Source organism: Phacochoerus africanus, chromosome 10, assembly GCF_016906955.1.
Source record: "Phacochoerus africanus isolate WHEZ1 chromosome 10, ROS_Pafr_v1, whole genome shotgun sequence".
In the NCBI taxonomy this organism is placed as follows: domain Eukaryota; kingdom Metazoa; phylum Chordata; class Mammalia; order Artiodactyla; family Suidae; genus Phacochoerus; species Phacochoerus africanus.
This window is the reverse complement of record NC_062553.1, coordinates 84,106,522-84,119,302: the sequence shown is the minus strand read 5'-3', so window position 1 is coordinate 84,119,302 and position 12,781 is coordinate 84,106,522. Positions and strand designations below refer to the sequence as shown.

Below are 12,781 nucleotides of genomic sequence, written 5' to 3'. Positions count from 1 at the left end.
TTTTTTTTTTAAATTAAGCTCTTTTCAGTAGGAGGTACATAAAGGAGGAATTTTTAAACAAGCTAAACCATGTCTAGCAGCTGGGCTTATTCCTTTAGGAGGGCTACTGGTTTAAAGAGACTTAGTACAACAAATTTTGTCTATAAATTAACAATAGGAACTTCAAGTGTAATGGAAAAACTAGTAAAATGATTGTTGGTAAATATAAAAGAAAGCACTAAATTTAAGTGAATCCAATTCCTTTCGATCTTCTAGCTACCTTCCCATTGAAAGTGGTTTACAGATTTTGCCATATGATGTCCAGACCGGGTTCTTCCTAAGCAGCTGTGGATAAAGCAACGCCATCCACTCATCTGGACCGGACTATTTTCCGGTGGAAGGTGGCACTCCTGCCCAAAGAAAAGGAAGACCCAACCTTCCTGAACTTGCCAAACAATAACTCTGGAAATACTATTTCGAAACCTGTGTTCTTGCTAGGATGCTGTGCTGCTTGGCAGTGAACTGTGCAGCAAGCAAGTATGTTGGGCTGAGTAAGGGAACAGGTTTAGAATTAAAGGGTAGTAACATGTGGAGGGAATCAGAGCCAGCCCAGAGAAGAGTCGTAGAGGAGCTGTTCTCTCCATTTCCACATCTGGTGGTTCAGGCAGGTGAGTGAGTCCTGGGGCCTTAGGGCTGTGGTGGGACCTACAGTCTCGGTAGAAATCTGTCAGAGAGCCCTTCCAGACACCCGTCTTACATTATGCACCAGCAGTCTTCCCCCCTTAACACTCATTTTTTTCTCACAAATGAATTCATGGAAGAGAAAAATTGGAGCTTCAAAGAAAAACCGATTTAAAGTATGAAAGGTGAAATTATGTAGAAAAATAGCACCCTTTCATGCCTAATGAGTCAAAGAAAATGTGCCTCCAGCAATAAGCCATTTTATCAGAAAAGAGCCCAGGTGAAACAGTTAAAGGAAAGGGCATTGCCAAGTCCAACTCTGTCACACATGACAAAGGAGAGAAGAGAAACATTGCAGACAAACAAAGCTGTGTTCAGAGGTCCAAAACACTGGAGTGTTTTACATCTAAGAGTGATTTCCCATGAATCACTTCTTAAAACTTATATACTGTTATGTATAATGTGAAAAACCAAAAAAAAAAAAAAAAGGCAAAGGTGTTGCTTTGGTGAAATGCTCTACAGGCTTGTGGGCCACTGACAGTTCCCAGGTTATACCAGGTAGTTCTAGATCTTTTGTTTCCAGCAAGAACTAAGAGATTAGAAAACATTTTTCTTTCTTTTTTCTTTTCTTTTTTTTTTTAGAGCCACATCTGAGGCATATGGAAGTTCCCAGACTAGGGGTTGAATTGAAGCTGCAGCTGCCAGCTTACACCACAGCCACAGCCACAGCCATGTGGGATCTGAGTCACGTCTTGACCTACACCACAGCTCACGGCAACACCAGATCCTTAAACCACTGAGCCGGGCCAGGGATCGAATCTGCATCCTCATGGATACTAGTCAGATTCGTTTCCAGTGAGCCACGAAGGGAACTCCAGAAAACTTTAAATTAACTAAACAATTTATTTGATAAACCCATTATTTCTTAAGCTATTTAAACGCTGGAGTTTTTTTGTTTTTTAATGCACCCCGTTTTAACAACTAGTTCTACAGGACTCCATTCAGGAAATAACATTTAAATTATTTGGACATGTCAAAACCACCTGGAGAAAATACATTCATTCTATCAAAACCAAGATAACCCTCAGGGCATATGAGAGTGAACCTATCCTGAGGAGGAGCAAGTACAGGACCTGGGGCATAGCTACAGGTTATAAGCTTTGAAGTCTCAGAGATATCTTTAACAATTCCCTATGAATTTGGTATTTTGCTTCACACTATAGGCACCTGTATTAAAAAAAAACTCTGCTCAGCAGATCTGTGCCAAATTTACTGAGTCTCCCCCCCCCCCGCCCCCACAGACACAACCCTTGTATTAATGACCAATATCACTTGCAACAAGTGTTATGCAAGCTATAACGTTATCTTAGGAAAAACATCATACTCTTAGGTGACTGAACCTCCTTAATGCATCTATACATTTCATCACATGACAAATTTTGCACTTCTTGAAAATAACTGATCTGTGCACACTCAGAAAATGCCCAGGCCGAAGGTGTTTTCAAATGAATGCAACTTCTTTCCTATCAGTTGATGATCATTATTATTCTTCCTACTGAATAAAAAGAGCTCCCCAAGAGATCAGTGAGAGCAGACAGCAAGAAGCCCTGGGTCCTCAAAGCCCAGGGAAAGGCTTCCACTCCTAGGTGTAGACCCAGGAGAAATGAAAGCATACATCCACATTTCATGACTGTTTCTAACACTTTTTATTCATAATAGCCCCAAAGTGGAGGCAATCCAAATGTCCATCAACTAAGAAGTAGGTAAATAAAATGAGGCATATCCATGCAATAGAATATTATTCATCCCTAAAGGGAATGAAATACTGACACATGCTACAATGTGGATGAACCTTGAAAACACTGTGCTAAGTGACAGAAACCAGACAAAAGACCACCTATTACGTGATTCCTTTTATATGAAGGGATCTTAATCAGTAATGAAACCCTGCAGTATAGCACAGGGATCTATAGCAAATCACTTGTGAAGGAACATGATGGAGGATAATGTGAGAAAAAGAATATATACATATATATATATGTCCGGGTCATTTGCCGTATAGCAGAAATTGATAGAACACTGAAATCAACCATAATTTAAAAAATTTTTTAAAAAAGAAAGTAGATTAGTGGTTTCCCAGGCCTAGAGTGAGGGATGTGAGGTAAGGGGAAACGAGAGTGACTGCTAACAGGTATGAGTTTCTTGCGGGGAGATGAAAATGTTCTAAAAACAGATTGTGGTGATGGTTGTACATACTGTGAATATACTAAAAACCACTGAAGTGTATATATTTTTTAATTATATAAATCATATTTATTATAACTATACACTATAATACTACTAATAAATTAGTTTTATTATTATACCTTATTCTATTCTATTATTATTGTTTTCTATATAATAGTCTATAAAATACTTATAAGTTATATATAATTATATATTTAATATATAAGCTATTAATAATTCAATATAATAGTATTTAAAATAGTGTGTATTTTCATACATTCCATTTTACACATTACATGCAATTGTGCTTGTAATTGTAAATAAATAGATTTTGTAAAAGACAAACAAACAAAAAAAAAGTAAGGGGAAAGCAAAGCCCCAGGAGTGGCTGATTGTTTATATTCCACAATAGAGAAAATAAAATAATCTAGAAGAGAACTGTGTAAGGCTTTACAAACTTTCGGCTATTTGCAATTGAAAGTGCAAGGAAAAATCAAGCCTTATGTATTCACACCCACCAAATGAAATTCAACAACAGATGCTAGAATATTTCATACCTTTCTTGACTGTTCATTGCAGCAAATGAATCACATTTTACCATCCCTTAGTCGTACTTGATTATACTGTTTCAGCAATACACTTGCATGTACCAAATGACACATTAATCTCATTTGCACTTGTTGTATAACAATGGTTTCTTCAACAGTCTAAGCCTTTTCTCCATAAAGTAGGTTTATGGTGATTGAAAATTCTTCTGGAAATGTTTTTATAAAATTATTCCACTTAGGGACTTCCTGTGTGGCTCAGCAGATTAAGTATCCAGTGTTGTGACTGAAGTGGCTTGGGTCACTGCTGTGGCATGGGTTCAATTCCCGGTCCAGGAACTTCTGCATGCTGCAGGTGCAGCCGAAAAAAAAATTCACTTAGACTTAGTGGGCTCATGCTAAATATTTACAAAAATTCGATAGAATAGTCAACAGCATTCTTGGGCCTTTGCAGATGAAATATTCAAGCTCGTCTTACATCAGGGGAGGACCAGCCCTACACCACACAGAACTAGCAGGCAGCACAGCAGGATTCAAACTCAGGTCTCCTGATTTCTAGGCTTGTACTTTCCCACTAAGCCTGACTCCAAAAGACAATTCACCCTGGTAATGATGAGAATATATCGAGTTTTAATTGGTTACTAGAACACCAATATGGTAACACTTTTCAGTGTACACTGGTTGACAGTTTGTAAAGCGTTTCCACACAATTTTATTAGAGACTCACCACCCTGTGAACTAGGCAGGAACCAACATCACTATTTAGAATGAGATTCAAAAAGCGCTGGAGTTCCTGTCGTGGCGCAGTGGTTAACAAATCCGACTAGGAACCATAAGGTTGTGGGTTCAATCCCTGGCCTTGTTCAGTGAGTTGACGATCCAGCGTTGCCGTGAGCTGTGGTGTGGGTCGCAGATGCGGCTCAGACCCCGTGATGCTGTGGCTCTGGCATACGCCAGTGGCTACAGCTCTGATTAGACCCCTAGCCTGGGAATTTCCATATGCCGTGGGAGCTGCTCAAGAAACGCAAAAAAAAAGACAAAAAAAAAGGTATAGGATTTTCTCAAAGCCATAGGGCTGGCAAGAACCGGGTCTGGAATGTGAACTTCATACTCAACATTTTCCAAAAAGAACTCAGTATTTCTTGCCACCATGTCACCCAGATAACTATGCCACAAACCTGGGCATCACTCCTTTTGAAAAATTTTAAAATTTTCAAAAAAAAATTCTAAATTGAAGTATAATTGCTCTACAATATTATGTTACAGGTGTACACTAAAGTGATTCACAATTTTTAAAGGTTATACTTAAAGTACTTTTTCTTTTTTTAAGGGCTGCTCTTCTGGCATATGAAGTTCCTGGGCTAGGGGTTGAATTGGAGCCACGCGTGCAGGCCTGCACCACAAGCACATCAATGCCAGATCTGAGCCACATCTGTGACCTACACTGTAGCCTGTGGCAACACAGGGATCCTTAACCCACTGAGCGAGCCCAGGGATTAAACCCATATCTTCATGGATACTAGTTGGGTTCTTCATTTGTTTAACCACAGTGGGAACGAATAAATATTTGTTAATTGAATGGATGCTACTACAGTCAAGTAAGAACAGAACCATGTCTTTTCTGAAATTTGAGTCCATCTTCTAGCTATGTGTTTCTTCCCACACTTGATAACAATCACATTCTGAATTGTGAACACTGAAATTGAGCTAGTGGTTAACGAATTTTTCTCATTCAAAACACAGACTTCAGATGAAACCTATAGAGATGATACAGCATTGCTAACAATAAGATACTGTTTAATGGTTACTGAGTGACGGTTGCACATTGTGAATGAATATAGTATTTTTTTTTGTCTTTTGTCTTTTTTGTTGTTGTTGATGTTGTTGTTGTTGCTATTTCTTGGGCCGCTCCCGCGGCATATGGAGGTTCCCAGGCTAGGGGTTGAATCGGAGCTGTAGCCACCGGCCTACGCCAGAGCCACAGCAACGCGGGATCCGAGCCGCGTCTGCAACCTACACCACAGCTCACGGCAACGCCGGATCGTCAACTCACTGAGCAAGGCCAGGGACCGAACCTGAAACCTCATGGTTCCTAGTCGGATTCGTTAACCACTGCGCCACGATGGGAACTCCATGAATGAATATAGTATTTTACATCAACTACAGTTCTACACAGGTGATGCAAATTGTTGATTTTCGCTCTCTTTTCAGAACTCCAATAGAACTGACTGATTAAATCAACCCCATTTCAGGAACCTTCTAGCTTTTCAAAGTGTTCTCTTCTAATTAGCTCTTATGTTCTGGTATATTAAAGACCTGAACTTATATTTCCCCACTAAACTGCATATTATGTTTTCTCAGCATATGTCTGCTGGTAAAGATGCTTATTTTGTTACAACCAGGAAAATTTGGTTCTGAAAACATTTTTAAATGTTATTAGTCTAGCTCATCTGTCCTAAACTTCCAAGATATTGCAAAATCACTATTTTTGTAATGATTACTCATTTTGGTCCCTGACATCAAACATCTGCCAGGATAGCATAGATTTAAATTATTTTGCCTTAGGTGAAAGAGAAGACGGTGTGCCTAGGTTCTGGACATTTTTTGGCCTTAGAAGCCCTTTGGCAGTCTAGGAAAACCTCTAGCCCTCTTTTTAGAGAAATGTCTATACAAGCAAATACATACATTTATCGGACTATTAAAAGAGAAGTTTCTGCAGCTGCTAAGTTTGGCAGTTAATAAAAAGAAGAGAAACATAAAATAAGCATATGAGATGCAGCAATTTCACTTTTAAGTACATCCCCCAAAGAATCGAAAGCAAGGATTTTAATAGACATTTGTATATCAGTGTTCCTTGCATTCAGCATGATTCACAACAGCTACAAGGAGGCAACAACCCAAGTATCCATCGCTGGGTTGGATAGACTATGTCATATATACACACGATGGATAGCAATGGATTGCCTGTTACAAGTCTTCCTCCAGTCATTAAAAAAAAAAAAAACAACCTAGAAAGTCATTGTCTCGAGAAACCCATTTTCTTTTCCCCCCTTTCCTTGCCAACTAGTGCATATTCCATTTTTCTCTCATCACAGGAAGCAGAGACCAAAGGCCATTTTTAGTCTTTTTCAATGGAGTATCTCAGAGGGCTGTCCCCAGCCGAGAGCCTTCCAGCTGCAATACAGCCAGCTCCCCCGAGGCCCTGCCCCAAGTGCAGCCCAGTGTCTTCCCTGGTCCCTAACTGGAGGGTGTCCAGCTCCTGGAGGAGCACCGCGCCAGTGAAGGAAACCGTTTACACATCAGTCTCCAAGGGAATTCAATTTCCCTCTCTTTCCTAGGACTATATGTTCCAGCACTGTTTTCTACTGTTCTTGGCTTTTGGGGGATAAACCTCATGACAACGTGTTTCTGTTTCAGAGCATATTTTTTCTTCTCTTTTAGGGCTGCACTGTGGCATATGGAGGTTCCCAGGATAGGGGTTGAATCGGAGCTATAGCCACTGGCCTACACCACAGCCACAGCAACACAGGATCCAAGCCACATCTTTGACCCGCACCACAGCTCATGACAACGCTGGATCCTTAACCTGCTGAGCGAGGCCAGGGATCGAACTCGCATCCTCACGGATGCTAGTTGGGTTTGTTAACTGCTGAGCCATGACAGGAACTCCTGTTTCAGAGAATTTTTTACTTCTAAAAAGAACAAATGGCACCCTTTCCTCAGCACATTCATTAGCTATGGCTAAGGTCAGATAGTTGCTTATTATAAGATGTACAAATTCCTTTAATAATAGAATGGTTAGCTTTATACCAACATATTTATTTATTTAGGCTGTGCCCGCAGCATGCAGAGGTTCCTGGGCCAGGGACTGAACCCACCCCACAGCAGTGACAATGCTGGATCCTTAACTGCTAGGCCACCTGGGAACTCCCCAACACTTCTAAACAAATACACCAAAGAATGTTATATTTCCTAAAAACTATTTTGCCCAATGGAAAAACCAGGCATAGGTAGGATGGAGTAAGGTAAACAAAGTCACAGGTAGAGCACAGGTGGGCCTGGAAAGAGGACCCAGAACCAGGACACAGAATGAATGTGATGCACATCCAGAGCTCATTCCACGGGCTGGGCTGAAGAAAGTAAAAGCAGATGAGGGAGGAAATGAGAACAGAGAACAGAAGGAGAGGTAGAAAACAGGAGAAAGTAAAAGCCACGAACCGGGATGCCGATGGTGTCAGTGATCTGGAGCCCCAAGGCTCCCTCTGCTTATGCCACACTGCGTAAGGATGACTTCCTGTATTCACTTTCTCACACGATTGTCAAGAAATAAAAGCAAAAGCAGAACTTTCTACTCGAAGGTCCTACTTCTAGTAACACACTGAATGTCAAAACACTGTGATGCTCCATCACTTATTCAGTTATCTCTTGCCCTTAATGCTGGCTCGAGCCGTAGTCATGTGGCCCTTGACTTTCTAGTTTTGTGTTATTGCTAGGGTGCTGGCCTCTGGAAACTTAACCAGGTTAAGCCCCAGGTCTATTTCGCATATTTTACAATATGGCCTCCTGTCAAGGAAGCCAGGGTTTGATATCCATTCTGTGCTTCTTACATATGTTTTATTCCTCTGCCAGTTTCTCATCAATTTAGGCTGAGAAACTGTGCAGATGGATATACACATATTCATTCCTACTTCTTAGAATTCACTTTAGAAAAGCCTGAGTCATCGTCGTACATGGAGACAACACAGTATGTCTGGGTCCTGATGAAGAGTGACAAACAAAAGACCCAGTAGCTTGATTAATTTTTTTTTCTTTTGTCTTTTTAGGGTCGTACCAGTGGCATATAGAGGTTCCCATGCTAGAGGTCGAATCAGAGCTGAAGCCACCGGCCTACGCCAGAGCCACAGCATTGCGGGATCCGAGCCATGTCTGTGACCTACACCACAGCTCACAGCAACACTGGATCCTTAACCCACTAAGCAAGGGCAGGGGTCGAACCCTTGTCCTCATGGATGTCAGTTGGGTTCGCTAACAACTGAGCCACGATGGGAACTCCAGCTTGATTAATGTGAAGCTCAGAGAGAAGGTAATCTTTAGATAATGTTTCTATTAAAAATACTGTCCTCAGTGGCTCCAGTTATTCAAGACTGTAGATGGGTCATTCAACCCAAGGTGACATTCTGATTTCTGGTTCCCAAAAGTGGCAATGACAACATTCAGGCATTCATGCTCTCTGCTGCTCTCTCACTAATGGATCTGTTTTATGCATGTATTGTATATAAACATCAGCCTCCAGACATTAGCCTGTAATTTTTCTTATAAATTAAATGTCTTCCAGAGAAACCTGTAATTTTGGAGCAAACAATAGATCAATACATTTAACTTTAATAGAGACTTGATTTTAAGAAGGATTAGGATTTTATGGTTTTCTTATCTTTCCATGTGACTCCCTAGAATGTTTAGGTGCTAATACCTTCAGTAATAATAACCATTTCAATCAATATCAAAGTCTACCTTCTTTATCCATAAAATGGGGAATAGTAACTAATCATGGTGTTATTGCGGAGGTGAAATGACAAGTAAGGTATTTAAAAGTCTAGCCTGATATCCAGGACAAGAGATTTCAATAAGTGCAGAACCTGAATTTGAAACTGAAGTATTTTATCTCAGCATTAAGAAGATAGATACATGGTAACTAGCCATTTCCAAATTAATAAAAATATATTTCTCTTTTTATAGAGCTCTACAGGTATGTACATACCTCACATGCTAGTGTGTGTGTTGACACACATAAGTATTTGTTTATTTTAATTATCTATTTATTAGGCACACATGGAAGGTTAAGATTTAATCTGAGGTTGTAAAGTTTTTTCATTTTTATTTGTATTTTTTTGGCTGTGCTCGTGGCAGGTGGAAGTCTCAAGGCCAGGGATTGAACCTGCGCCACAGCAGCTACCCAAGCCAATGCAGTGACAACACTGGATCCTTAACCCGATGAGAACTCCCATAAAGTTTTGGTTTATGTTTATTCCTAAAGTGATTGTTTAAGAGCTTGCTTACATAATGCAAGACAAGAACAGCTTTGACTCTTTCAAGCAATACCTTCTCTCTTCAAGCAATAATATGTTGCTTAAATTGATGTGTGGAAATCAGGATATTCGGCCACCGGAAAACAAAAAGCCAGGGATACACAATGTGATCTGAATGACACACTCCCTGAGTATAGTACGTACTGATTTACCATAGAGAACATTAAAAGAACACCTTTCATAGAATTTCTTTTCTTTCAAAAATATTTTTTCCTTTTATTAATCATCTTTGTGAAGTGTGATTATTTTCTTGTACCAGAACCCTCTTAGGTTACTGCATGCTCAAACTGGCTTTCTATTTTTATACATGGAATTGCACAGCTTAAAAAAATAAGTAATGGTTGGAGTTCCCGTCGTGGCACAGTGGTTAACGAATCCGACTAGGAACCATGAGGTTGCGGGTTCCATCTCTAGCCTTGCTCAGTGGGTTAAGGATCCGGCGTTGCCGTGAGCTGTGGTGTAGGTTGCAGACGCGGCTCGGATCCCGCGTTGCTGTGGCTCTGGCGTAGGCCGGTGGCTACAGCTCCGATTCAACCCCTAGCCTGGGAACCTCCATATGCCGCAGGAGCGGCCCAAGAAATAGCAACAACAACAACAACAAAAGACAAAAAAAAAAAAAAAAGTAATGGTGAAAAAATAAACTTGTGTCTTATTTTACTGGGAAAAACTTTGAACAAAAATGCTTTCATGCAATTTTCACAGGTAAAGAGAGCAAAACTCGTTACCTTTGAATCCCTTGATTGTGGATTTTAAAGTCCACAATACATTTATTTATTTACAAAAAGTCTCCTTCCAAATAATCCATAATTATGATATTATTTTAAAAATGGTAGCTATATAAAATCCACATTATTTATCAGCACAGACTGACTTATTCCTGATGTTGCCTAGAAAATACAGTGTCCAAGTCAGATGTACACCTTTTAGGGTATCATCCTCGAAAACAGAAAGACAAAGAGCCACTCTAAATCACTTGAGTCTTACATGTGCTTTCCATTAGTGAATCAGTTCAGAAGGCTTAAATTCATCTGCATCTTTCTAGTAACTTTTATTCTTTAGAAAATGGGGAAAGAAGAAAAGATCTGTTAAAGTGAGAAGATGGGGAGGAGGGATCAATGGTTACACTGTATTTAGTCACAGCAGAAAGAAGGTAACTCCTACTGAACACCTGCCATGAGCCAAGTGCTTTGCATATATTATCTCATTTAATTCTCTTAGTGACCCTCTGAATTAAATATGAAGATCATCATTTTATAGGTGGGGGAAATTAATCACAAAGAAGACAAAGTACCTTGCTCAAGGTCATATGGACAAGCTGGGAGTCAAACTCAGTATACCACATTGCCTCTCATATAGGACTGTTTTTCAGTAATACAGTCCTGGCTGATCGCATATTTAGACGGAAAATGCATGGTACTTACTGATAATGAGTAATGATTTGTACTGAAAGAGGTTATGGAGTGGCAGACAGTAAGTACATGGACATAATTTCTGCTATTATTCTGTCATCCTGCAAAATGATTTTTCTTTGACCGCATGATCAGCATGTCCCTGGCTGTGTGAAGAAAATGCCTTCTGTTAACTAGTTGCCGCGCAGTATACCACTTTGAAAACACCATGAACACACAGAGTGTAGCATAAATAGGCATTCTTTTTTTTAGCAAGCTTTCTTCTGTGCCAGTCAATATATTTTTCACCCCATCTAGGAAGACTACAATTCTAAGATCAAGGAGCCACTAGATTTGGTTCTGGAGCTAAAAATCCTAACAAAATATAACACTAGATTTTTAGATTTGTTTCAGAGTGATAGAAATTTTCAGCTAGGAGTTCCTGTCATGGCTCAGTAGGTTAAGAACATGATGCTGTCTCTCTGAAGATGTGGGTTTGATCCCTGGCCTTGTTCAGTGGGTTAAGGATCTGACATTGCCATGAGCTGTGGCAAAGGTCTCAGATGCGGCTCGGATCTGGTGTTGCTGTGGCTGTGCTGTATGTAGGCCAGAGCTGCACTTCTGATCTGACCCCTAGCCGAGGAACTTCTATATGCCACAGGTGTGGCTGTAAAAAAAAAAAAGAGAGAGAGAGAGAGAGATTACCAGCTAGATTCTCAGATCCTCCCAAAGAGGAGATTTACTTGCCTATAGGATGGCACATGCAATCCAATCAGATAAAATACTTCCTACCTCACTACTGAAATTCTGCATTGCTTTCCCTTCCTAAAAAGTGATCTGTCAGGGCTCATTTGGCATATGAGCACAAAGAAAACAAAAAGACATTACTGATTATGATTACTATGTCAATTATTTAATTCCTTTCAATTTCATATTGATTTTCATTAACCAAGACTCCTTTTTATGGTTTCAATATTGACTTAACCATCGTCCTCAACAGAGAAACAGACGATATCCTTTGTTGCCTTGCTGCCTTCCTTCAAGATGTAGTAGATCCTCATCTCAACCACATCAGCTGGTAAGAGAGCAAGCATTAAGAAAACAGAGTGAAAAGAACTGAGGAGAGTCTAAGAGGCCTCTGGGACAACATTAAATGTATCAACAGTCACATCATAGAGGGTCCAGAAGGAGAATGGAGAGAGAAAGGGCAAAAAAAAATAATAATAATTAAGAGATTATAGCTGAAAACTTCCATAATATGGGAAAGGAAACACCCCCTCAAGTTGAAGAAGCAGAGAATCCCATACAGGATAAACCCAGGGAGAATACAGTGAGACGCATACTGATCGAACTGAGAAAAATTAAATACAAAGAAAAAATATTAAAAGCCACAAGGGAAAAGCAACAGATAACGTACAAGGGAATCCCCCCCCCCCAACAAGGATAACAGCTAATTTTTCAGCAGAAACTCTGCAAGCTAGAAGGTAGTGGCAAGACATATTTAAGGTGAGAAAGGGAAGGAACCTAGAACCAAAAATACTCTACCCAGCAAAGCTCTCATTCACATTTGACAGAAGATCAAAAGCTTTTCAGAAAAGCAAAAGCTAAGCACCACCAAACCAGCTCTACCACTACTAAAGGAACTTCTCTAGGCAGATAAGAAAAAGTCACAACTAGAAACAAGAAAGTCACAAATGAGAAAACTCACTGGTAAAGGCAAGGACAAAATAAAGATAGAAAATCCTCCATTGACAAATATGATATCAAAACCAGCAAGCATGAGAAGAGAAGGACAAATGCAGAACATTGAAAATGCATTTGAAATTAAGAGACCAGCAACCAAAAGAGCAAGCATCACACATCACATTGGCAAAAC

At 39.9% G+C, this 12,781-nt stretch overlaps 1 protein-coding gene across 1 annotated transcript in view; it reads right to left on the bottom strand.

Annotated features, from left to right (window-relative positions):
• The window catches only part of FREM3 (FRAS1 related extracellular matrix 3), a 42,172-nt gene that overhangs the window by 22,227 nt on the left and 7,164 nt on the right, over positions 1-12,781 (bottom strand). Inside the window, 1 exon segment of the mRNA XM_047798133.1 lies at positions 11,891-11,980. Within this exon segment, the coding sequence (XP_047654089.1) occupies positions 11,891-11,980 (90 nt within the window).